The sequence below is a fragment of the Hoplias malabaricus genome, chromosome 3 (assembly GCF_029633855.1).
Source record: "Hoplias malabaricus isolate fHopMal1 chromosome 3, fHopMal1.hap1, whole genome shotgun sequence".
NCBI classification, from domain to species: domain Eukaryota; kingdom Metazoa; phylum Chordata; class Actinopteri; order Characiformes; family Erythrinidae; genus Hoplias; species Hoplias malabaricus.
The window spans coordinates 30,694,245-30,721,541 of NC_089802.1; the positions used below are offsets into that span (position 1 = coordinate 30,694,245).

General features: G+C 38.4%; 1 protein-coding gene across 1 annotated transcript; it reads right to left on the reverse strand.

Moving 5' to 3' along the window:
* Positions 1-7,310: 7,310 nt before the first annotated feature.
* Positions 7,311-27,269, reverse strand: LOC136691950 (uromodulin-like). The gene is made up of 15 exons (XM_066664915.1): positions 27,192-27,269; positions 24,273-24,332; positions 22,185-22,211; positions 18,975-18,995; positions 18,551-18,571; positions 18,194-18,205; positions 17,537-17,569; positions 13,627-13,638; positions 13,075-13,098; positions 12,651-12,761; positions 10,691-10,875; positions 10,296-10,459; positions 9,959-10,204; positions 9,398-9,560; positions 7,311-9,206 (listed from the first exon to the last, which is right to left on the reverse strand). Exons 2-15 carry the CDS (start codon positions 24,316-24,318, stop codon positions 9,105-9,107), a joined length of 1,167 nt encoding a protein of 388 aa, XP_066521012.1. The 5' UTR covers positions 24,319-24,332; positions 27,192-27,269; the 3' UTR covers positions 7,311-9,104.
* Positions 27,270-27,297: the final 28 nt, after the last annotated feature.

Sequence of the window (27,297 nt, forward strand, 5' to 3'; positions counted from 1 at the left end):
TATTACATTCAAAGAGAACACAACCAAATTACTGCTCCACCAATTCACTCTCACACACTATGTTAAATTAATCCTCTATTCCCTTTTATTTTAGATCATAAGCACAACACAAGCACCACACCCATAGAAAAAATTCAATTCAAACGCACCCAATCTCAGGAGCTCCAAACCCCTGCACAGCACTATACATCAATATTTTCTGATTTGCCCAATAAATATTAGTTTCTATTTAAATCAAATCAACGTGGCTTTTATCAGTACATCACAAATCAAAGTCCTACCATTTCTCTCTTTTTCAAAAGTGAATTCTAGGCCTTACACACTTGCAGAAAGAGACCCCCCTTGCAAAGCATAAGATCTCAATAAAATGAGAGGAACTAGACCCATGATCCCCTTTTTTTTTTTTTTTTTTTTTTTTTTTTCTCAATAAAAAGTCATCATATGGAGATTTCAAAAAAATTTTCTCCTTTCCCCAATAACAATTTTCCCTTTAATTCCCATGATTAAACCTTACAGTTTCTCCAATGTACTCTATTAATTACTCAGCTTTACACCTTGCTCTCCTTTCTCCTATTCTCAGCATCTAAAAACGTCTTTCTGGAGCTCATTGTCTATATTTTCTTAATGTATAGTCTCCAAGAAAGCTCATAAAATCGTCTCTCTGGAGCTCATTTTCTACTGTTTTCTTTAATTTACTGTCTCCCAGAAAGCTCATTTATTTTTACTTTATATATTTTTACTTTAAAAACGTCTTCCGTTCAGGCTCATTGTCATAAATAAACAAACCCCTCATTTTATTGAGGTTCATATTCATTTAAATAACTGTCCTTGAACGAAGCTCATAATTTTTACCATTACAAATTTTCTTCCCTATTAATTTCTAAATCTCTCATTCTTTATCACATTCCCCCTTTTTCTAAAAACACTCCCACAGAAAATTCATGGCTTTTTTACAGCGCAAGGGAGAAACCAGTTCTCCCCCTCACACACTCAATATGCAACCACAGAAGGGAGGGGGTTGATCACTCCCCCTTTTTCTCCCCCAAAAAATTCTTTCAACTGACACACACACACATAGTTACAGACTAAGGGACAACGTTGAAAAGGGAAAAGGGAGGGGGTGAGGCACACACACTCAGCTGACACACACACACATGCACAGCAAGACACTCCTTTTTTCTTAACTCATTAGGCACACACACATACTCATCATCCTCCAAACAGCGCTTACACACACTCATCATTTTCAACACAATTTCTCATAGTCGACCCATTCACACATTAACAGCATGCTTTTTATTGCCGCCCTTACCTTATTTCCTTATTTCTTATTCCTTATTTTTAATTTATGCTACCTTATGAGGTGTAATAATTCAAAAAGAGGCAGCATCAATACAGTGTTCGTCAACAGTGTTTCGAGTGGGCACCCCTAATTAAATCTCTGCATCACACCTCCAGTTTCTCATCAAACTGACCCAAAAAATCGCCTAGTGAATTTTTCAGGATTTGCGGCCGGGCTATCCCGCCTCCACGAGGGCTTATTCAAATCAGCGGCTTCCTTTCTTTATTTAACTCTCTTTTCCTCTATTTTCCATATATTTCTCTTCGTTATCCTTAAAACCTTAAATTCCATTTAACCTTAAATAAATTTTAACCAAATGCCACTGGGCCCAGGGCTTCTCACTATTTCAATACAATCCAATTCCAAAAAAAAAAACTCAAAGCTTACTTTCACGCAATGACTGTGATTCATGTCTTACAGTTTCAAGCAAAAATAGGGCCCTGTTTACCCAAACGTGCATGTCATCATCAGCTCACCTTATCGTTACTAATTAAGCTATTCTACACTTATACTTCCTTTCCTTTTTAACCTTTTTCTTCTATTCCTTTTTATTTTCTTCATTTCTCTATTACTATGACTATAGTTAAAATTTAGAACGGAGAATCTTTATCCAACACCATTTCCAACACAACACTGCATACACTAATGAGTCTATCTCGGTGCAACTCTTTCTGCATCAGACAGCCCAAACACCCAACCAGCGCTCAAATTTGTGAAAATCTCACCTTCTATTTGCCGGCTTTTAAGCGGGAGTTGGAATGCAGGGGTCATCTGAAGCAAACAGGTCACAGCTCAAATCCCATCCTCGTCGCCAAACTTATGTTGTTAACTCTTGCTGTGTTGTGAAGATAGGTGATGGAAAAGAATCTCCGCAGACACGGTTAAAAGTGTAAATACATCTTTATTTACCAAAACAGTGTCTTACGGGTTCTTAAGGATCCCGTGAGAGGTTGTGTTCAATTGAGCTCGGGTCTTCTCTCTGTCGCTGGCTCGGATCCTTTCGTCTTTATAGTTTTCTCCTTTCCAAATAAGGCAAACATAGAGAATAGTTTACATTAGCATGTTCTAAAGGGAGGGTGTAAAATTAATAGTTTCCTGCCTCTGACAGCTCATCCTAAACATCCCTCTCTGTAGCGCACATACTTATGTTCATATGGCTGAGCATAAAAACACACTGAACATTTCTTAATACTGTCTTATGAGGCTGTCTGATAAATATACCTCATACTAAATAAACTAATACAGGGGGTCCTCGACTTACGACATTGATCCGTTCCTACTTCGCATTGTAAACAGATTTTCGGTGTAAGTCGGAACATACGTACATACTGTACCTAAATAACATACTGTAAGCACTTATCCTATCCTAACACCTATCCTCCTCAGTCCCGAGCCACGTAACCGTGTATTATTTCGCCACGCACACCAAACGAAGTTTGCATTACAACGTTTACTACGCAAAACCACTTAAGTCGAAACAAGGCTTTACACAGTAAATGGGAGATGTGTCGTAACCACGAAACATCGTAACTCGGGACTGACGTAACCCAAGGACCTCCTGTACAGTTCTTTTACAGGCTTACAGGCTTTTTGCATTTTTCTGCAACTGGCATGACAGGAAGTGACGTTTTACATTCCACCTTAACTTTCCGGTTTCAAGTGGCATATTCTTGTGTTTAAGTGCAATATACCACTGTTTAGGTGAATCATTCCATCTTTCAGTGGATTTTTGCATGTTGTGCACTATACAGTGATGTGCAGCACTGCGTTTACATGTGTTAACTAGGGATTTTACGCTTTTAAATACCTAGTTTGACTGCAGTGCTAATGCTAATGCTAAGGGGACTAGCAGTGTAACTGCAAAAAACGCAAGGATATTTTGCATATACCACTGCGGTTTTAACTAAAATATGACAGCGATTGTCTGATAAAATGGTACTTAACTAATCCAACTGTTTCCAGGTTTAATATCATACTGTCATGTGTTGTAATGTGCTCCAGAGTGAAATATGCCACAAGCCAAGCTCAGTAGCATATTGTGCTCCAGAGAGAAAAAAGCCACTACCTCAAGGGCATATTGTTATACAGAGTTAAAATAGCCACTACCACAGTGTAATATTGTTCTATAGAGTGAAAATAACCACTACCACAGTGTAAAATTGTTATACAAAGATAAAATAGCCAGTACCACAATGTAATATGGTTCTACAGAGTGAAATATGCTGCTACCACAGTGGCATATTGTGTCCCAGAGTGAAACATTCCACTTCCAGGATACAGTAGTGGGCTCCTAAGTGTAATATGCCACTTCCATGATATAATGTTCTCTGGAGTGTAATATTGTGTTTCAGAATAAAATATGTCACATTAAATCGTGCTTTAATTTATAATGGTTCTGTTGCTGTGTTTTCCTTTATGTTTCGTACGTTTACACAGTGTTTTATTTACTTGCCCTTTTTTTTCAGGGTTAAAATACAGAAAGCAGCTGCAGGAACATTTAAGGTGAAACGGGAAATATCTGCATGCAGTTAGATTTGCTTAATCTCTTGTGGTTCAATCGTTATCACCACAGACATTTCAAAACTTGTGTTGTTTGTTACAGACTCGACCAGACCTTAAATGCTCAGTGTAACAATGCCAATTCCTTGTTAATAGTGTTCAGTTATAGTCTGTCTTTATCTGTTATTTTCATGTTTATTTATGTAGAATTCCATAAAATGTATTTGTTTATTTAACTTACCTGACGTGTCTGTGTAAGTCCGGTTGGTGTGTGGAACCTTTCTTTTGTTAGTCTTCTCTTTTGTACCCCTGCGTTCGGTTTTCGGGGACAGCTCCTTTATAAGTAGTTTTACGCCCCCTTTTCTCTGTGGCATTTGGTGGGAGCGGTGAGTGAAAGTTTGGGAAGTTTAGTAATCTTAAACCATCTGTAATAAACAATAATGTCTTTGTTTGGTTTGTGTAGGGGCTTCGAGTGAGTGATCGTTAACTGGAGTGTGATATTTTGATCACTGTTTTGTCAGCCAATAAATGGAGATGCATTCCAAAACAAGTCGGTGGTCCGGCCATTATTAACCAACACAACGCGGAGAAAAGAAGAAGAAGCCGCCGGTTACATTTGGTGCTGTGAGACCCGTTGCATCGCCGATCAGCGCTCATCTGATCTCCAGGTGTAGCTGCAGTCGCCCTCGTCTCCTCTCCTCCTGCTGCTGGCTTCATGGCGGCGCGGCCCGCGCACCATCCGCTCGCTGTGCATGCAAGGTGTGTTGTCACCATAGAGAGAATGATTGTTTTTGTTTATTTGTTTATTTATTCTTTTTTCTTCTGCCACTGACAATTTTTTTTATCTATTGTTACGGGTTGTATGCCTGTGTCTCTTCTTTTCAGCCCCTAGAGATATAATTGTTGGACGAGTAGTGACATCCATGTGGGGTGATCGCTGGGTACCAATGAAAATCTTGAACCCAACAAAGACACCTGTGGCGCTGCGGCGCAATGCGAACGTGGCAGATGTCTTTCCATGTCTTGCTGTGGAAGAGCTGCCCATCTCTCAGGGTGTCTGTAGACCTCAGACCAATTCGACTACTGAACATGTCGCAAATTCAGAACGGACCTCATCCCAACGGCTGAAGGAATGGGGTTTGGCAGATATTGACCTGGAGGGGTGTGAGGTGTCAGAGGAGTGGATACAGCAGCTGTTCAATTACATACTTACTTACCAGGATGTCTTCTCTAAAGCCAAGGGCTTTGTCCACCGCATTCACCTCACAGATGACCGCCCCTTCCAGCTTCCCTATTGTTGTGTGCCTCCAGCGCACTATCACAAGCTGAGAGAGGTTCCTTTTGAGATGGAAACAGAAGGCATCATCAGTAAGTCAGTCAGTGAATATGCTTCACCATTGGTCCTCGTCTGGAAGAAGTCATGTGACTTAAGGATCTGCACTGACTTTCGCTGGCTCAAAGCCAAAACAGTCAAAGATGCCCACCCATTGTCCCACCAGGCAGATTGCCTTGCTGACCTTGGTGGGAACGCCTTCTTCAGCACCATGGATCTCACTTTGGGGTTCTACAACATCCCCCTCCATGAGTCTGACAGACGGTACATGGCCTTCACAACACCTTTAGGCCTGTACGAATACAAAAGGCTTCCCCAGGGTCTGTGCAATAGTCCGGCATCATTTATGAGGATGATGATCAGTGTGTTTGGTGACTTGAACTTTTCAAGTCTCCTCTGCTACCTTGATGATCTGCTCATCTTCTGAGGAGGAGGCTTTGAAACGTCTGGACATGATCTTTTCATAGCTCAGAGCAAGCAATCTGAAGCTGTCACAGAACAAGTGTCACATTCTTCGAAAGGTCTGTGACATTTCTTGGCCATATGGTGGATAGCAGCGGTGTCTCAGTTGACCAGGAGAAAGTTAAGGTCATCTTAGCCTTCAGGAAACAGGACCTCATGGACTCTGATGGGCTCACACCATCTCAGAGGAAGGTCAAATCTTTCCTTAGGATGGTGTATTATCAACATTTCATCCCTGGCTGTTCTTCCATTGCAAAGATGCTTTATGCTCTGACCGCTGGGCAAAAGAGGAAGGTTAAGGGATCACCCGGACGGTGGAGAGCTGGTACCTTCCGAGAGCTGTCTCCTCAGGGCTGGACCCCTGCCTGGGAGGAAGCATTTGAGGCTCTCAAAAGTGCCCTCCTCAACAGTGTGGTGTTGGCACACCCAGACTTTGACAGGTCTTCCACCGATGCTTCCCTGGATGGTCTGGGTGCTGTCCTTTCCCAGGTGCCTGCTGGTGAGGAGAGGGCAAGACCAATTGCTTTTGCCAGCAAATCTCTCTCCCGAAGCCAAGCAAATTATCCTGCTCACAGGCTAGAGTTCTTAGTCCTTAAGTGGGCTGTCTGTGACAAATTCAGCCACTGGCTTAAGGGTCACATGTTCACTGTATGGTCTGATAATAACCCTCTGACATACATCCTAACAAAACCCAAACTTGATGCTTGTGAGCGGGTCTCCAAACTGGCCCCTTACTGCTTCAAGATCAAACACATTTCTGGTCGTCTGAATGTGGTGGCAGATGCTCTCAGCAGGGACCCCTTTGTAAAGTCCTTTTCTCTGTGGCATTTGGCGGGAGCGGGGCTTAGAGTGAGTGATCACTAACCGGAGTGTGATATTTTGATCATTGTTTTGTCTGCAAATAAATGAAGATGCACTCCAAAACACGTTGGTGGTCTGGCCATTATTAACCAACACAATGCAGAGAAAAGAAGAAGCCGCCACCGGTTACATCAGCGCTACCTGAAAATGCTACAGGAAACAGTGCTCCCATCCTATTGACTGAAGATGATGGTGCTGAGCATTTATGGTCTGGTCAAGCCTGTAATGAGTGTTGTGTATTTCTTCTGGAGTGGTGTGGTGTGGGGTGGATGATGAAGACCATTCTCAGGCTGTGTCTGAAATCGTTCCCTATTCGCTGGTTTGTGTACTATTTAGTGTGTCAGCCATTTTGTAGGGTTGTCTGAATTCGGGAGCGATTTGATTCTCTATATAGTACACTAGATTATTACCCACAATGCACTATAAATCCAGTGAACAAACAATGTACACTACTTATGGACTGACACAATACATAGTATTATTCAACCAGGCCGAAGGTCACTGGTGTTGTCAAAAAACCTCTTAATGACTGGTACTTGTTGATTGAGGTGGCAGTATGTTCTAGTTGCTTCCATCTGGGTAAATTAAGTTATTAATATATAGATTTCCAGTTTGGCTGTTTTTCTTGTGATATAGTGATGTGTTTTGTTTTTAAAAGGTAGGTTAACAGTATGTGTACTGTTTTAGTAATACTAAATGAGATAAAACATTTGTTTGAGTATGAAACATTAGTTAATAATTGTTGTTTGCTGTAAAATAAATAATAAACATGCATTCAGATTGTAAGGTTTTTAAATAATTTAATGTAAAATACCATACATAATTATAGATAAGATTGTACTTGATAAAAAAAAAACAGGCAGTGTATTTTAATTATTCGCATTTGGTAACTATGAAGCTAATAATCAGTGTTTGGGTGTTCTGAGGTAATGAAAAGCCCTTGTAAGTCTCTCTGAATAAGAGCGTAGCCTTGTGGCCAGAGGAGTAAATTACAGCTCTATTTGAATTCACAGACGAACTAACACCGCTCATCACAAGTCCCTAGACCTTGTCAGAGCACGTCTACGTCTCTGTCTTAGGGATAAATTCTTTACTCAAACAGATTTTACATTCACAGAGACCTTTTTTCATTCATTCATTCATTATCTGTAACCGCTTATCCAATTCAGGGTCGCGGTGGGTCCAGAGCCTACCTGGAATCATTGGGTGCAATGTAAATTGGACTGTGAATGGAAAAGTGCTAAAATGTGGCATTTTGTCTAAAATTTTGTTTAATCACCAGCGGTCTGCCCAGAAAACGCTTTGCAAAACACCAGTAGACCTCCAACTTTGCCCTCATTGGGTCAACAGTGGTCCGCCATCTATTCACCTATCAGGAATGGCCCTTATTTACATTTACTACTGAAATTCAATATGAGAATTATGACTAGACAGAATTACATTAAAGATATGTCCTCCTAGTAATGTGACTATTCAGAATTTAATTATATATATATCAGTGGCGGATGCTGGTCTTTCAAGGAGGGGAAGCTCAATTTCGGCCTACAACATAAAATGTGTCCGTTTATTTATACGTAAATTCTACCCTCCGTTCCTTTTCAACAAAATGATCTGTGACCCTGTTGTACCAATAAGGGGTCTTTTCCAGGAACTTGACTAGTGTCCTCTCAGTGGCCAGCAAAGCTAGGCTGCTTAAACGGCCTTGGCTCATGTGAAGTGTGTCCGCCTGTGAGTGCTTTGTGATGGTGGAGGGGCTCAGCAGCACCCGCTGGTCAGAAACTGTGATAGAAAGCCACGTCCAGTGATAAGAAGCTGATTCTGAACAAAAGTTTAGCGCGTTGTAGTGCATATTTATTCAATGACATGTACACACAACAGTATATATTTGATCACTTATTTTTTGACATTTTAGGAGAAGCTGAGCTTCCCTTGCAGTCTTAGAGCAATCGCCTCTGGTATATATAGGTCTGTATTAAAAATATCGTAATTGATATCTGAAATGTTACTAGTAAAAACCTAGTAAATCTTGTAAGTAATCTTGTTAGGACTTGTATAGCTAGCTTGTATAAGCTGAGAAAGATAACAAGGTGAGATTTTTGTGTTAAACGCCGGGGTCTCATTTGGTTGAAGAAAATTAATGCTACACTCGTGGTGAAAACTAAGAAAACTCTTAGAAAACAAAGTGCAATTTTCAAACATAGCAGAAAGCCACTCGCAAACACACCAGAAGCCTTGTTAAGGAACAGAAGGATTGCATGAAATGAATTGTAGGGGAGGGGGTGGACAACGTTGTCAAGGCGACCACTGTAAAGCACTGCGGGAAACCCTGGAATAAATAGCAGTCCCTGAAGATGGGATCAACATTTTTAAAAATATGAATGAATGCAAACATTCAAAATATTAATGCTGAAGATTTGTATTTTTTCTTTGCAAATTTCACTGAAAGAAAGCAGCAAGTATGATTACAATAACATACATTTACCAAAATTAATCAAAATATTAAATTCAAAGTAAGTGATTGCATATTTGATTAAAGAGAGTAAACAATAGAACACCTAAAATAATGATACTATAACACTAATAGAGTGCAGGTTGTAAATGAGCAAATCAGAAGCCCATGCTGATGGCAGCCGTGTCGTGGAAATCCACAGATCGGCGGTGTCTTTTTGAATCATCGTCATCCTTTTCCTCACTACTATTGTCGCACCGCTGCAAAAAGAAATGAGAACATGAAATAAAATGAAGTGGATTATTTTATGTATCCTGCTGTGGTTATCGCTTTGTGAAATCAGTGTAAGAACTGAATACCACATAATTGCTTTCAAAATTAATGTCTTTAAAAAGATCTTTGATGTAAACTAACTGGCCAATTACTGGTTAAATATTAGAGCCCAGCTCACCTGAACGCAGCGTCCATTCTTCCGTAGGCATAGTTTAACTTCACAGTGCAGGAAAACTCTTTTTGACTTGTATGTGAAGGTGAACATGTTGAAGGAGAATCGGTTGAATGTTGAGGCTCCGTTATTATACACTTGCACAGTGGCATCATGAGGGTTGGGACATCTAGAGAGTGAAAGAAGATTTAAAGATTAATACAGAGGTGGGAGCAACAGTATTAATTAATACTAAGGGTCGGGACAATCTGCTTAAGGGACACTCAAAAGTGAAAATTTCAATGATTTTTGCGATAATATTTATTTTTTTATTTTGTATTAACTTGGACATGTTTTGGGGAAAAAAACTCTTAAATCTACAGTCCTCTCAATAAAAAGACGTTTATTAAAGGATTAAGTTGATAAAATTAATTAAAATCTGATGTGCCCTGCGATGGACTACAGCCCTGTCCACGGTGTGTTGATTTCTTGGGCCACATGAATCTCGGGAGGTTCCAAACCCAGCGTGACTCTGATAAAAATGAAGCAGTTACATTTGTAGGAGGAAAGCTACAGTGTTGTTTTTACCCGTTATCAATCAGGTCCCAGTACACACTGTTGTCTTTGTTACTGTCTGGAGTGGCCCAGCATCTGTCCAGCACAGCAGAGAACACATCCTTGTCGACTCCATCCACAGTCACTCCCACATAGACTGGCTTATTTACTTCAATCGTCAGCTCACCGCTGTATGGGCTGCTGCATGAAGGATCAACACAGGGGTACATCTGGACCGTATATATACCCTCTAGACCAGGCAGGACCTTGTTGACCACACTGAGGGGAAAAATGAACAAATTTTAAAGAACGTGTCAAATTTTAAAGAAATTGCCATAAAATAAAACCCTGCTGCTAGAAAAATTCTTACTTTTTTTTTGCTTTAAGGAACATGGGCATGGAGATGGCCTTAATGAGTGGATACACGCAGGAGAAGTCAATGTTCAGCCAGCTTTTACGACTGATCACTTCATGTGAGTCAAGGCTATTGGATTTCTGCACAGCGTTCTCATAGATGAAGTGGGTCTTGTTAGTCTGTAGACAGAATGAGTATTAGCTTTTGAGATATTCAGTTCTTGGTAGGTCATAATAAATTTTCCTGCAGAGATATTGGACCTATTAAGAACACAATGTGTTAGCATTCTCAGACGGTAAAGAGTAAAAGGTAACACTACGGCCCTTTACCTGACAAACAGGAACACCACTCTACACCAATAAAGGATCACAGGTGAACAATTTATATTATTCTTCAGCAGCATACTGTACCTTCAGCTCTGTGCCACAGTCTTCTTTTTCAACATTAAATTTGAATACCACTCTGCCAGTTGAGATGTCTCCTTTGCACTTAAGATCATTCAGGTGGAGGGTATATGCAGGGTATCCAGCTTCAAAGAGCTGACAGCGGGACAGTGAGAGAGATCCAGAAAGGCTTTCACATTGCTGTATGGCATCTGAGAAAAACGGAATGAGCAAAAGAAAAAGAAATGAGTAATGACAAGGCAAAGGAATAAAAACTCTAACATGTGGAATTTTATGGGGTATTTAACATTAAAATGTACTTAACATATAATGAACTAAGGACACATTATCTTTCTAAACCCTGATGCCACCGCTCTGACGGCACATCTGTTAGTTGTTTGTATTTTGTTATGGATGAGAAATGAGTCACAACTAACTTTAAATGGGAAAACATATATATTTACTCAGATGTGGGTAGTAACAGCACTACATTTACTTGAATAACATTTTGGACAAATTATACTAATGTGTAGTTTTAATGCAGCATACATTTCACTTTTACTCAAGAATATTTGTGAAGAAGAAGCTGTACTTTTACTCTGTTACATTGAGCTACATTCTGCTCTCTACTCGCTACTTATTTTTATTGACCGCCCTCTTTGTTTTGTTTTGTAGAGTCTTCCAACAGAGGCTCTGTCACATGACTGAGTCTCACCAATCAAATGTAGCCACTAGAGACTTTTGACTTTCACTAATCAAAAAAATAAAAAATAAAATAGAAGCACAGTACAAGAGCAGAGAAAACTCTCTACTTATTGAGTCCATTGTTTTGTTATTAAGTTATTGCTGAACTGAATTCATGTTGCTTTGTAAAGATTTCATTTATTATTGTTTTAGTTGTTTAAGAGATATTCTTGGCTCTGAATTTGTTCATTGCTGTTTTATATTTTTGTGCATTCAGGTGTATTATTTGACGTCCTGATTATTAAACAAAGAGGTTACTCAGCAGTTACTCAGTACTGGAGTAATTTTTTCACTTAGTATTTTTTGCTCTTACTCAAGTAATACATTTGGTGACTACTTTTTACTTTTAATTTACTTTTTCTGAGTACAATTGTTGACTACTCTACACACCTCTGTATTTACTACATTCTCAACTAATAAGGCTGGTGCATATGTCTTTTGTTTGCACTGAGGGGAGGACACAGTGAATTCATGATTTATTATCTGCGCCTGTTCATATGTAGTTTAGAGTTAAATTCTGGTGTGTTGGAAGATGAGACAAACAAAACTCCCTCATTTTAAGAATTACACCATATCCATGTTCATTCATCATTCATTATCTGTAACCGCTTATCCAATTCAGGGTCGCGGTGGGTCCAGAGCCTACCTGGAATCATTGGGCGCAAGGCACCCTGGAGGGGGCGCCACTCCTTCACAGGGCAACACAGACACACACACACACACCTACGGACACTTTTGAGTTGCCAATCCACCTACCAACGTGTGTTTTTAGACTGTGGAAGGAAACCTGAGCACCCGGAGGAAACCCACGCAGACACAGGGAGAACACACCAACTCCTCACAGACAGTCACCCGGAGCGGGAATCGAACCCACTACCTCCAGGTCCCTGGAGCTGTGTGACTGCGATGCTACCTGCTGCAACACCATGCCACCCATATGTAGTTTAGAGTTTTGTTAAATTCTGGTGTGTTGGAAGATGAGACAAACAAATCTCCCTCATTTTAAGAATTACACCATATCCATGTTGTAAATATTAATTCACTTAAACAGAGGCAACATTTTGGCTCATCCAATATATTACAACTTTATGTTATTTCTGTATCTGTGCAAGTTACATTTCACTTAACTCATTTCCAGTACATCCTGCTGGTATTGTAAACAGATATTCTCATAACCCCCTAACACTAAAAACAGGGGAAGTATAATTCAAAGAAAAAAAAAAAGTTAAAAGACAACATTTACCAAAAGATTCAGAGTTCTTCTTTGATACAGGTGAAGCACAGGCACAGCCGACTTGTCCATCTTTCTTTTGACATATTTCATCCCAAGTGCAGTGCAAATCGTCACATATTTCTGATAAAAGAAACACAAACAGGCCTTTATTTCAAAATCTGAGACATAAATCATTACTTTTTATTTATTCATTCTCTAAAAATGTCCAACTTTTTCTAATTTGGGGGAGTGTGTGTTTTCCTGATATCGATACTCTTCAGCATTTGATTTTCTTAAGGTATGAAATCTCAACATTATTTTATTGGTGTTTGGGCTAAATGCTTTAGTGCACTATGTAATCTCAGTGTTCCAGCACTCATTGAGGACATTACAATAATTGAGGACAATAACATAATTGTTATTTAAACAATTCAGATATTGGATGTGAATTTACCTTGTTCATAACCTGAGCCCTCTCCTAAAGAGAAAGTAAGAGAGGGGGATATAGAATGACACAGAATACATAAATCACACATTTCTGGTTTCCTGACCGCTTCCAAAAGTGCAGTTCCTGCAGTGCTGAGCTTGCAGTAGCAAGAACTGGGGCTCTAGTTTCCATATTACACCTCAGTACAGCATCACAATAAATTAGAAACTTTAATTAGCTCTAATTTTAAAATACAAATACTATCTAAAGTTCATTTAAATATCACTGTAGTACAAGCCATATGTGATGTTTTAACACCTTATTTATTTAACTGGAATAATCAAAAACTTTAAACACACTATCTCAGTATTTATGGACATTTGGGGGCTGTTCCCAGAAAAGGATTAAGCCTAGTCCTCTTTTCAGTGGAAGATCATAATTCAGTGTTGTCCAGGACTAGGCTTAATCCCTGTCTGGGAAATCACCCCTTTGTGTCTTTCAAATCCAAGTTCTGAGAAACTACAATCTTTCAATTTAATAAAGATTCAATTTAATAAATGAAATATATCAATCAATTACCTGAGCCAGATGCTGAAAACAGATTAAAACAGACAGAGAGAGAGAGAGAGAGAGAGAATAAAATAAATTGTAAATAAACCACACATTTCTGATGATCCTCCACATTCATTGCTATTCATTTTTGTTTTATTTTATTTTTTGTGTTGTTTTGTACTCTTTGTAATGCTATGTCTTTGGATTTTCTTTGTACTGTTTATTAATATTATAAACATTTTTGAAAAGTGCTATATAATTCAAATGTATTATTGTTATTATTAATTGTTTACATGCTTACAATATTTGATTGCTGAATGTATTTGGCCAAGGTCTTTGTTAATACTCAGGTTCATTTGCTAGATTTTGTTTTGGATTTCTGTTTACATTAAATATTTAAAAATAAAATTGATTACGGTTTGTGTTAGACAAAGGGAAGCTACTTTTCTCCATTTTTGACTCATACATTATATTTATTTTAATCTATTTCAAGAAGTCTGACTCTGCTGTGCCAAGGTCCTGCACAACTGTTTATTTCAGTGACAAATAAATAGCATTTCTGTATATGTTTATTTGGTTAATATTTTTGTTAGTAATATTTAAGTCATTCCTTTAGCCTAAACTCTCACCAACAAGGTGAGGTATATGGTTTATTAATTCAACAATGGTATCGGATCTGTATCAGGTAGCTGCTGCGGCCCAGCAGCAGCTACTCCAACATCCAGGCCCAGCAGCAGCTACCACCAGGCCCAGCAGCAGCTACTCCAACATCCAGGTCCAGCAGCAGCTACCACCAGGCCCAGCAGCAGCTACTACAACATCCAGGCCCAGCAGCAGCTACTACCAGGCCCAGCAGCAACGACTACTGGGTCGCTCTGCTTTGTACTCCGCCTAGCCGACTGCAGCTCTGAAGACCTACGAGTCTACCTGCGTGAGTCCACAGTGGAAGGCCACCTTCAAGGCAGCCAGTCCTACAGCCGTCCGGTATGTGCTACAATCACATTCCCGTTATCGCCGGGCCGGACAGAAAGCGCAGAACAATCCACAGGCACCAAAATCATGCTAATCTCAGGCCAATTACACTGACCTCACCCACTATTACTACCCTTTCTGTGGGGCTATGGAATTGCCAATCAGCTGTGAATAAGGCGGACTTTATCACAGCTTATGCTAATCATTTATCTCTACAACTATTGGCTCTGACTGAAACTTGGATTAAGCCTGAAAACACTGCTACTCCAGCGGCTCTTTCGAATACCTATTCCTTCAGCCACACATCTCGTCCATCCGGACGAGGCGGGGGGACAGGCTTGCTAATCGCTAATAGCTTACAATACACTACTTTTCCACGGTCAACTACATATACCTCATTTGAATACCATGCCGTACTGGTTAGTATTCCAGTCAATCTTGGTATTATTGTTTTGTATCGTCCTCCTGGACAACAAGGTGAATTTATAAATGAACTTGACATGTTATTGTCCTCCATTTTGAAGAATGACTGCCCCACGCTCATTCTAGGTGATATGAACATTCACCTTGATAGCCCTAGCTCTACTGATTTTAAATCTCTTATGCACTCTTTTGATTTAGAGTTAGTCCCCAGTCCTCCGACTCATAAAACTGGTAAAAACCTGGACTTAATTTTCACACGTTATTGTGATACAGATTCACTAAAGGTCACTCCACTTCATTTCTCAGATCACTTTTTTATTCAACTTAGCATCTGCATTTATAGGAAACCTACTGCTGTACCAGCCATGGTCACTTTCCGTCGCAATCTCAAAGACCTTCCTATAGATCAGTACTCATCATTGGTTGCCAATACTATGCCTTTATTAGGCTCATTCTCCTCTCTCAGTCTGAACACTGCCACAGATACACTCTGCTCAACGCTGAGTTCCTGTTTGGACAGTTTCTGTCCGTCGACATTTCGCATCATTAATACTAATAAGCCACGGCCTTGGCTAAAAAATGAGTCCCTCCGGAAGCTACGTTCCAAACTCCGGGCTGCTGAAAGGAAATGGCATAATAAGGGTATTCTGTCCGATCTATCTAACTATCAGTTACTTTTGGCTTCCTTCTCAGAATGTCTCACATCTGCCAAAACTGAATTTTACAATGAGAAACTTAGTTCGCTGACAGATTCCCGAAGATTATTCACAGCATTCAGATCGCTGCTGAATCCCCCACCTCCTCCTCTGCCTACCTGTCTCACAGCTGAAACTTTTGCCTCTTTTTTTTCTGGGAAAGTGGCAGCCATCCGCGGTCAGTTCACAGATCCACCCATAGTCTCTGCTCCTCTGTCTTTATCAGTCAAGGAAAGTACATTCACTTCATTCACTCCTCCCTCTGAGAAGGAAGCACTGGCCCTCCTAACACGTAGCCATTCTACTACATGCCCTTTAGATCCGATTCCTACAAACCTTCTACAAGCCATTGCACCCACAATTATCCCAGCCATCACGCATGTGATTAATACTTCCCTATCCACCGGTGAATTTCCACTTACCTTCAAACAGGCCCAGGTGACACCTTTACTTAAAAAACCTTCTCTCAATCCTGCCCTGGTTGACAACTATCGACCGGTCTCACTATTGCCTTTTATTTCTAAACTCATAGAAAGGGCAGTGTATAATCAAATTTCTGACTTTCTTCTCCAGAATAATCATCTAGATCATAACCAATCTGGTTTTAAAAAGGGACATTCCACAGAGATGGCTCTGTTGTCTGTGACTGAAGCCTTAAAAACCGCCAGAGCTGCTGGACAGTCCTCAGTGCTCATTCTGCTGGACTTGTCAGCAGCCTTTGATACAGTCAATCATGACCTACTCCTATCTACACTTTCAAACATGGGTATTTCAGGCACACCACTATCATCATCTTTGCCGATGATACTCAGCTCTACCTGTCATTCCCGCCGGATGATTCTTCGATCTCAGCACGGATATCTCATTGCCTCTCAGATATATCCTCATGGATGAAGGCACACCATCTTCAACTTAATCTTTCTAAGACTGAACTACTGGTGGTTCCCGCTAAACAGTCGGTCCAACATAACCTAACCTTAACAATCGACTCACTCTCACTGTTTCCGGCGAAGGTTGCTAGGAACCTGGGAGTTATGTTCGACGACCAGCTATCATTTTCATATCAAGTGGCTTCTGTTGCACGCTCCTGTCGCTTTGCACTTTACAACATCAGACAAATTAGACCGTTTCTATCCCAACATGCCACTCAACTCCTAGTGCAGGCTGTGGTCATCTCGCGTCTTGAATACCGCAATGCAGTGCTAACGGGCCTTCCAGCCTGTGCTATAAAACCATTACAGATGATCCAGAATGCAGCAGCACGTCTGATCTTCAACAATCCAAAATGGGCACATGTCACCCCACTGCTCACTGAGCTCCACTGGCTTCTGGTTGCTGCTTGCATCAAATAAAAAGCCTGCACGATTGCTTACAAGGTGATGACAGAGCAGGCGCCCTACTACCTGCATTTGCTCCTAAAGGCCTATGTCCCGCCTCGGCCACTGCGCTCCTCCACTGAACGTCGCCTTGCTTTACTCAACATCCGCACTAAGCAATCCAGACTGTTCTCTTCTATAGTTCCCAGATGGTGGAACAAGCTGCCTATCTCCACCAGAGCAGCGGAGTCTCTCGCCGCTTTTAAGAAACTCCTAAAAACTGAGCTCTTTAGAGAACACCTGCATTAGCCAGTATAACTATCTGATGCGTATAGACATAATCTTTTAATGTTGCATTGTTCAATGTTTTAATTTTTTATATTATTTGTACTATCATTGTAAGTCGCTTTGGATAAAAGCGTCTGCTAAATGTAATAAAGTAAAGTAAAGTAAAGGTATTGACTAATATGCAAAGTATATGTATCGGTATCAGAACTGAAAAAGTCGGATTGGTGCATCCCTAAAATTTACCTGAGCCAGATCCTGAAAACCCTTCATTCCATCCTAAAGTTAATGAGAGATAGAAAAAGAGACAGACAGAGAGAGATTATAAGTAAAAGTGACAGAATAAATCACATACTTATTTCTCATTACCTGCCACATATTTATAAATCTATCATTTTCACCGTCCTTTAAATATTTTAATTCATTTTGAGGATTTGATTTTCTAAATAGCCCTGTGAAGGACTGGCGCCCCCTCCAGGGTGTATTCCCGCCTTGCGCCCAATGATTCCAGGTAGGCTCTGGACCCACCTTGACCTTGAACTGGATAAGCGGTTACAGATAATGAATGAATTAATTAATTTCCTGAATATCATATTCATACATAGGTGATGGTACTTATGGCAAAACATTTATTATACCATTTTTACATTTCCTTTAACATAATAATCAAATCAAATACATTTCCCTTGCTATCTTAGTATTTATGGACATTTAGGGGCAGTTTCCCAGATAAGGATTAAACCTAGTCCTCTTTTCAGTGGAAGATCATAATTCAGTGTTGTCCAGGACTAGGCTTAATCCCTGTCTGGGAAATCACCCCTTTGTGTCTTTCAAATCCAAGTTCTCAGAAATTACAATCTTTGGATGATTCAATATATTAAATGAAATATATCAATCAATTACCTGAGCCAGATGCTGAAAACAGATTAAAACAGACAGAGAGAGAGAGAATAAAATAAGAGATTGTATGTAAAAGTGACAGAATAAATCTATAATTTTCACCATCCTTTAAATGTTTGAATTCATTATGAGGATTTGATTTTCTGAATATCATATTCATACAAACAGTAGGTGATGGTACTTAAGGCAAAACATTTAATATACCATATTTATACTTTCTTTAACATAATATTTAAATCAAATAATCAAATACTTTTCCCTTGCTAACACTGTTTTATTTGAACATAAAGTGCACAGATATTATTCATAATAATGCTTTGATTATTTAGATTTGTGGAATTATAATACCAATCAATTTACCTGATCCAAAATCTTGAACACCTAAGGTCACGAGAGAGAGAGAGAGAGAGAGAGAGAGAGAGAGAGAGAGAGAGAGAGAGAGATTTACAGAAAGTGTGCAATAATTATTTAAACAAAATTAGGCAGGTGCACAAATTTGGGCACCCCAACAGAAAATACATACAAACACAGGATATTTATAGCCTTAAGCACCTTTTACAGAGTTGAATTTATGATTACATGGCTTTTTGAAAATGGATTTAATACCAACAGGTAGGTGATAGTTCTATAAGGCAAAAGCCTTGCTACACTATGTTTAGGAAGAATTTTTCTTGGCTATCTTAGAATTTAGAGAGGACATTGTTTTACTTGAACATAAAATGCACAGATATTATGTAATATAATGCTTTGATTTTTTACATTATAAACATAAAAATCAATTTACCTGATCCAAAATCTCGATCACCTATGGTCACGAGAGAGAGAGAGAGAGAGAGAGAGAGAGAGAGAGAGAGAGAGAGAGAGAGAGAATATATTGTAAATATATGGAGGATATTTATGTGCTTATACACTCTTTACATACAGTAGGCCTTGTTTCTGTCTTAAAAGTAATGAGGGAGAAAAAGAATAAAATTCAACATATTTCTGACTATCCTCCACATCTCTATAAACACTTCACTGTCTCTGTATTTATGAATTCGGTGTCTCAGTGTTTGTGGAGAACACTGTATTTATTTGAAAACGTAATGCATAGAAATGATGCTATAGTATCTTAGGATAATTCAAAACTGATATCGATTCAAAACAGTGATCAAAACAGTGATCAATTCACATGATCCGAAACCAGAGAGACGACTTTTATATTACTTTATAAAACAAAACACATCGATTATACAAAACCCAACTCAACCACACGCAAAAGTCTTTTTGAAATTTCACAGTCCAAATAGGAAAACACAGCACAAACACACACACACTGTTTTCAAAACACTGCTCTCAAAAACTTCTAACACACTTTAGCCAATGAGGCCATGTGCCCCCGTTCTGTTACTCCAAGTTAGCCATAATTCCAGTTCAAACTGCTCAGATACAAAAGTCCCTGGCTCTCCAGCCTAACTGTCAGCTTGTCTCCACTTCCTGGACAATACATTCTTTGGCACATATCGAGTAGGTTGTTTTTAAGACACAGAATAAACGAACTACATTTAGAATTTAGTTGTGGAACTTTAATACCATTCAACAATTTTTTAATGTTTGACTTTTTTTATGATTAGTTATTATTATGACAATGGTTTAATACAAACAGTGCGTGATAGTTTCTTATACACAATATTTATGATTAAACATGAACCTTATTGTCTAAATAATAATTAAAGACAATGCACTTCTTTTTCAGACAAAGACACATACATTTTATTCTTTGGATCATTCAAATTACTGGACTGAACATATAATGTAATATCATGTAATTTACCTCTGAAACCTAACCCATATGATGGAGAGAGAGAGAGAGAGAGAGAGAGAGAGAGAGAGAGAGAAGGGGGGGGGCAAAACAAATAAAGAGTGAATAAAATTAGAATACTTAAAAACATGCAGGAAATTAACAACCTTCACCATAATCCTCAACACACACAACCAAATCGGACACTGCTCTAAGACAAATCCTTTAATATCTATTTTCTAAGCAGGAATCAGTACAAATACTGCTATATCAATATCAAAAGAGAGGCAAAATTAATAAAAGGTCAATTTAAGACATTTATTTCAGAGATATTTTATATTTAATTTTATGTTCTGATATTTGGATGTTTACTGAAACCTATAAATTATAATATTAAAACATATTCTAAAAATAACTAATATGTCACATTAGGGGCACTTTAGATTTCCACATATTAATGCATTTTAAAGTCACTGTTTAGAAAATAATCTACAAACCGGATTCCAAAAAAGTTGGGACACTAAAAAAATTGTGAATAAAAACTGAATGCAATGATGTGGAGATGGCAAATATCAATATTTTATTCGTAATAGAACATAGATGACAGATCAAAAGTTTAATCTGAGTAAATGTAACATTTTAAAGGAAAAATATGTTGATTCAAAATTTCACAGTGTCAACAAATCCCAAAAAAGTTGGGACAAGTAGCAATAAGTGGCTGGAAAAAGGAAACTGTGCATATAATGAACAGCTGGAAGACCAATTAACACTAATTAGGTCAATTGACAACATGATTGGGTATAAAAAGAGCTTCTCAGAGTGTCAGTGTCTCTCTGAAGCCAAGATGGTAAGAGGATCACCAAATCCATCATTGTTGCGCAGAAAGAGTGCAGCAATACCAGAATGGTGTTACCCAGTATAAAATAGCAAAGACTTTTAAGTTATCATCATCAACCATGAATTACATCATCAAAAGATTCAGAGAATCTGGAACAATTGCTGTGCGTAAGGGTCACAGCCATAAAACTCTACTGGATGCTCGTGATCTCCGGGCCCTTAAACGTCACTGCACCTCAAACAGGAATGCCACTGTCAAGGAAATAACAGAATGGGCTCAGGAATACTTCCAGAAAGCATTGTCAGTGAACACAATCCACCGTGGCATCCGCCGTTGCCAGCTGAAACTCTACAGTGCAAAGAGGAAGCCATTTCTAAGCAAGCTCCACAAGCTCAGATGTTTGCACTGGGCCAGGGGTCTTTTAAAATGGAGTGTGGCAAAATGGAAGACTGTTCTGTGGTCAGATGAGTCACGATTTGAAGTTCTTTATGGAACACTGGGACGCCATGTCATCCGGACCAGAGAGGACAAGGATAACCCAAGTTGTTATCAACTCTCCGCTGCATCACTGATGGTATGGGGTTGCATGAGTGCTTGTGGCATGGGCAGCTTGCATGTCTGGAAAGGCACCAATAATGCAGAGAACTATGTTCAGGTTCTAGAACAACATATGCTCTCATCTAGACGTCATCTCTTTCAGGGAAGACCCTGCATTTTTCAACAAGATAATGCCAGACCACATTCTGCAGCAATCACAACATCATGGCTACGTAGGAGAAGGATCCGGGTACTGAAATGGCCAGCCTGCAGTCCAGATCTTTCACCTATAGAGAACATTTGGCGCATCATAAAGAGGAAGGTGTGACAAAGAAGCCCCAAGACGATTGAACAGTTAGAGGCCTGTATTAGACATGAATGGGAGACCATTCCTATTTCTAAACTTGAGAAACTGGTCTCCTCTGTCCCCAGACGTATGTTGAGTGTTGTAAGAAGGGGGGATGCCACACAGTGGTAAAAAATGGCCTTGTCCCAACTTTTTTGGGATTTGTTGACGCCATGAAATTTTGAAACAACATTTTTCCCTTAAAATTATACATTTAAATGTTTGATCTGTGATTTGTTCTATTCTGAATAAAATATTAAATGTTGGCACCTCCACATCATTGCATTCAGTTTTTATTCACAATTTGTTTAGTGTCACAACTTTTTTGGAATCCGGTTTGTAGATTATTTTCTAAACAGTGACTTTAAAATGCATTAATATGTGCCCCTTAGTGCCCCTAAGGTGACATATTGGTTGTTTTTTAGAATATGTTTTAATATTATAATTTATAAGTTTCAGTAAACATCCAAACATCAGACCATTTAAAATTTACCTTCTTCATAGGTTGTGGTCACTCCAACTAATTTGAGAGAGAAAGAGAAAATGAGTGCACTTCACATTGTTAGCTTTCCATAACCTTCAACACTCGAAAAAAAAAAAATATTATGAATAGGTTGTAGTCATATTAATACTACTAGAGATGCACCTATTGGTCAGCCGTGACCGCAAAAGGCTGGTTTTTAGCATGTTATACAATAGCAAGTGATGGGCCGGTCGCATTTACACATGCGGACCACGGGAGGGCAGCAGCTGCACAGTACATTCTATTGTACTACCTGGTGCACTTGTTTTCACTTGCGCTTCATTTTATTTAGGGTATGATCAAACACAACATTTATGCACAATTTTATGTTGAGATTTAAAACGTTTCTTACAAATAAAAAGTTGAAAAGGTTTCTTTTCTTAGAAAGGAAATCGTAATCGGCCAGTCATTTGTTAAAACAAATTTCCAACCCGTGCGTCTACTCTATTACTAGCAGAATGGACAAGGGGTGTAAGTTTTTGTTTGTTTGTTGTTGTTTTTTTACATAATAATGACCTAGGAAACATTCATGTGGTTCAGTTCTGCTTATTTTTATAACGTTTCTATAAATTAGACAATTCCTAACCTTAATTATATCAGTTTACCTCAACAAGAAACTCATTGTGAAATAACCGTTACTGTAAATCCACAAACTACCACTATCCGACGTTAATTGTGAACATACATGACCCAATTTTGATAACTCTTATTACATAAAGTTTTTGTATGCATGGGTTTTCCTCAGGTCTAAAAAAAACCCTTTCGAATTCATCTATATTTCCACCATTGTCTTTTCAACTGACCCGTGCCCACTGGGTATTTTACGTTCGGTGCCAAGGTTGCTTTTACTTTTCTTCGTTTTTTATTCATTCCTGACGTTCAGACCATGTCTGAGAAAATCTCTCAGCTGCTGAGAGAATTTGCTTCTCTCTTTAGTCTCTGTGGTGGGGAGGTCATGTTTCTCTAGGTCTTCGGTTTAACTTAAACAATGTCCGACTGCTGACCAATCACAGGGGCTGTGGTTTTCGACTGATTTTCCGTTAAAATGTGAATTTGAAATCTGCAAGATGATGACTGATAATTTAGTTAAAGCATTCATTCGTCCCCAGGAGCTCACCACCACAAGTCTCTACAAACTCTACAGACCAGAGGAAAACAGTCTTTATTTAGTCCTGTGGATACAGGGTATTACGGAACATCCTGTAACCTCCATAACTGACAGAAAACTAAAGTCCTGAAAAAGAAGGCTAACCACATACAGTACAGCTATATTTTGGTAGAAGTTTGGGATTCTCACCTAGTTATAACATTTTATGGCAGTGCACAACACGTAGATGTAGATTTTTTCAAATTAAAAGTTTAAAGCTTTTCATTTTTAAAAACTGACAATTTATTGCTTATGAGTTCATTCCATAGGTCAAACACCAAAAGGTCAACATTATGTTATTAGCATATATTACTGAATATTATCTGACTAAAGTGATTTATTTTAAGCTTGTAACCTGAAGATTAACCATGTCATAAAAAGCACACACCTTCTGGTATTAGTGCAATTATATGTTATATGATCTGTTTATTAATATTTTTATATCTATATAATTTTATGTTTATAGTAGGTCTATGTCCTTTTACCTTAGAAAAACGACCACTAACGCCGGTTACCCAGCTGTTTTTGCACAAAGCAGTTACATGATTTGACCAACAGAGGCCGCCAGTGTAACGCCCAACAATTCCTACAGTCATTGCTGAAAACACAGCCTCATTTCCTGTCTGATATTGCCCATATTTGGAATATTAGGTTTAAACTGTGCGTTTTAATGAAATATATATAGAGCATTTTAGTAAATTCTCACTCTCACAACCTGTGACTAACTTCAATGTACAAATAAAAGGTTTTCAGATATTTCCCTCCAAATGTCACAGGATCCTATTAACTAAAAGGCCAACAAGGAGTGGAAATATGAATTTTGCTTGGCGATTAAATTCATTACACTGAATTAATATAAGACTAGTAATAGTAAAAGTTTTTATATATGTAAATATATTGCATGTACTTACCCACAAAAAGTAGAGAGACCAAACTGAGCTGAAGCAGAGGTTTCATATTGCAAAAAAAAACTACAACAAAGAAAAAAATGAACAATTACACCATTGAACTCTTTAATTTCAAAGACACACTACTTTTCATGAGCTATTGATAATAATCTGTTGATCATGTTTAATATATAATTGTAGGCACAGCTATTTTAAAATGCACACTAAAATTTGTGGGAAAACAACATTGTACACACTAGGGCTGTGCCATATTATTGTTCACAATATTGTCATCATTTAAAAAAAAATCTATATTGCGATATTCTTGTTTATGTAATGACCTCATGCAGTTTCTTATAATATGGCATACGTTCTTTACATGGGGTATTTAGACACAGTGAAGTATGGTGGAAAGTGATTTTGAGGTGGAGGAATTTCCCCAAAAAAGGGAGTGACCTCAGTCATTTGTGGGTGATTCGATTACAATATATCAGATGTACAATAAACCATGATATTATGTAAGCAATGAAAAAAGCCTGTAACAACAGAAGGGGGAAACACAACTAATCTTTTTTACCACCTCAAGCAAAAGCATCTGGTTGAGGATGAGGGAAATCAAAAATGCAGTTAGAATAAGCCAAAGCATTCATTCATTCATTATCTGTAAGCACTTATCCAATTCAGGGTCGCAGTGGGTCCAGAGCCTACCTGGAAGGTAGGCAAGGCGGGAATACACCCAGGAGAGGGCACCAGTCCTTCACAGGGCAACACACACACACACTTTGGAGTCACCAATCCACCTACCAGTGTGTGTTTTTGGACTGTGGGAGGAAACCGGAGCCCCCGGAGGAGACAGTCACCCGGAGCAGGAATCGAAGCCACAACGTCCAGGTCCCTGGAGCGTGCGACACTACCTGCTGCACCACCGTGCTGAGCCAAAGCAGACAGCCCATATTTACTCAGCACAGCAACTATTCTGTGATGCTTTAAGATTATTTTTTGTATAATTGTTTACGTTTGCTGTTTAAATGCATGCACTAAATTGTCTGCATGTTGGTTGTGTGGTAGATTTATATGCTACAATATTTATTTTATACAATGTAAGAGCCTTGATGAGTTACTGTTGTTTACAAAACAAGCAAATGATTAGAGATTTCTAAATAATAATCATTTGAAAATGTAGCAAAAAAAAGAAAAAATAACTTTTTAATGAATAAAATCAATTAATACAATCCATATATTTTAAATATATAAAATTTAATATAATTAATATTAAAATAAAATTTTGTTGCAATAGTGTGTTCCTGAAATTTATAAAAGTAGTTTTCAGTGTGTTGTCATATCGCCAAGAATATCGTTATAAAAAAAAAATAATAAAAAAACTGAAACATTATGATATTATTTTAGGGCCATATTGCCTACCTCTAATACACACATATTTATATAATTCAATTTGCAATTAATCCCACATTAGACATTTCTGCTCTTCCAGTAGAACAATAAGCTGAAGTCAGAAATGTTAGAGGTAGTCTTATAATCAGGAACAAGGAAACTGAAATCACACAGATTCAGTCATTGTATTGAGTTCCTGTCAAAGACAGGTATTCCTGGAATTTTCGTTTCATGCGAATCAGTGCAAAAAGATTCAAACTTGTTTTCAGGAGTATTGCACTAATCACTTCGCTCTGATGTAGTGTATCAGTGTGGCTTTTTTGAGATAGCTATGTTTAAGAAAAGTATATTTATAGTGTAGTTTTTTTGTACACCGCGACCCTGAAATGGAAAAGCGGAAAAGAAGATGATGATGATGAGTTTTTTTGTATTATATCAAGCATGCTCTTCCTGTTTTAAAAAATAACCAGGTAAACCGAGAACATTCTGTAACCAAACCAAGTCTTTTTCTTTTTTTATCCAGTTCAGGGTGGCGATGGGTCTGGAGCCTACCCGGAATCACTGGGTGCAAGGCAGGAACACACCCTGGAGGGGGGGGCAACAATCCTGCACAGATTGGCACATACACATATATATATTCACACATACCTACGGACACTTTTAAGTCACCAATCCACCTACCAACATGTGTTTTTGGACTGTGGGAGGAAACCAGAACACCCGGAGGAAACCCACATTGTTTTTATGTGAAAATGATGTGGCATGTTTGTGGTCACCCTCATGTTCCTCTATTATAGGAATATGTAATACTATTGATACATTTCTATCAGTAGTTTGACCAGAGAAGGTCCCCTTGTGAGACTTGGTTCCTTCCAATGTTTCTTCCTCTGGACTCAAGGGAGTTTTTCCTTGCCACTGTTGCACTCGATACATATTATCTGTTTTGATACCAAATCTGTAAAGCTGCTTTGTGGCAACATCAATTGTAAAAAAGCACTATATAAATACATTAAGATTTTATTTAATACTATGGTGAAATGATATAATATATTATATTATATATTACATAATATATAATTATATTACATATATTCTTTTCACTAAGTAAAATATTTCATTCCTGGTTAAAAGAAAATGAAAATTTCAGCTTGGAAACAATTATGAAAAAAAATTGTGATGCAACAAATTTTCCTCTGAACAATTTCCCTAAAGTCTAAACTAGCTGTGGCTGGAATCTACCAAATTTTTATTTTGTTATGATTTTATATTGTTATGATATGTAGATGTTAATAACGATTACTGGGAAAAGGCAAATAAAGACAAAAAAGTATTTAGAAATCAAGGAATTAAACTGATGGGTTTTTCAGAATCCCAGACCTCAGCATCACTTAAAGTGCCACATAAAACGTAACACAAGGAAACATACATTTACAGTGAAGGAATAATTAACTTTGATACTAGATGTAATAAGCATTTCTAATATACAAATGCAGCAACAGAAATTGTATTAGGAGAATAATTACAAGTCAATAAAATGAAACAAACACTTACCAGTTAATAGATCTGTGTGTAAAGCAGCTCTGTTCAACCTCCGAGGATAGAGCTATGATTTACTGTCTTTATATGTTTATGTTGTCTAGCAAAACACAGCTGAAAT

What these genes read in the sequence shown, in the direction of transcription:
- LOC136691950 (XM_066664915.1), bottom strand. Translation starts at nt 24,318, where the DNA reads ATGAAACCTCTGCTTCAGCTCAGTTTGGTCTCTCTACTTTTTGTGG. An exon ending in TGATCGAGATTTTGGATCAG is followed by an intron (nt 18,572 to 18,974) that starts GTAAATTGATTT and finishes TCGTGACCTTAG; the next exon opens with GTGTTCAAGATTTTGGATCA. An exon ending in GAAGAACTCTGAATCTTTTG is followed by an intron (nt 10,876 to 12,650) that starts GTAAATGTTGTC and finishes CGTTTTTCTCAG; the next exon opens with ATGCCATACAGCAATGTGAA.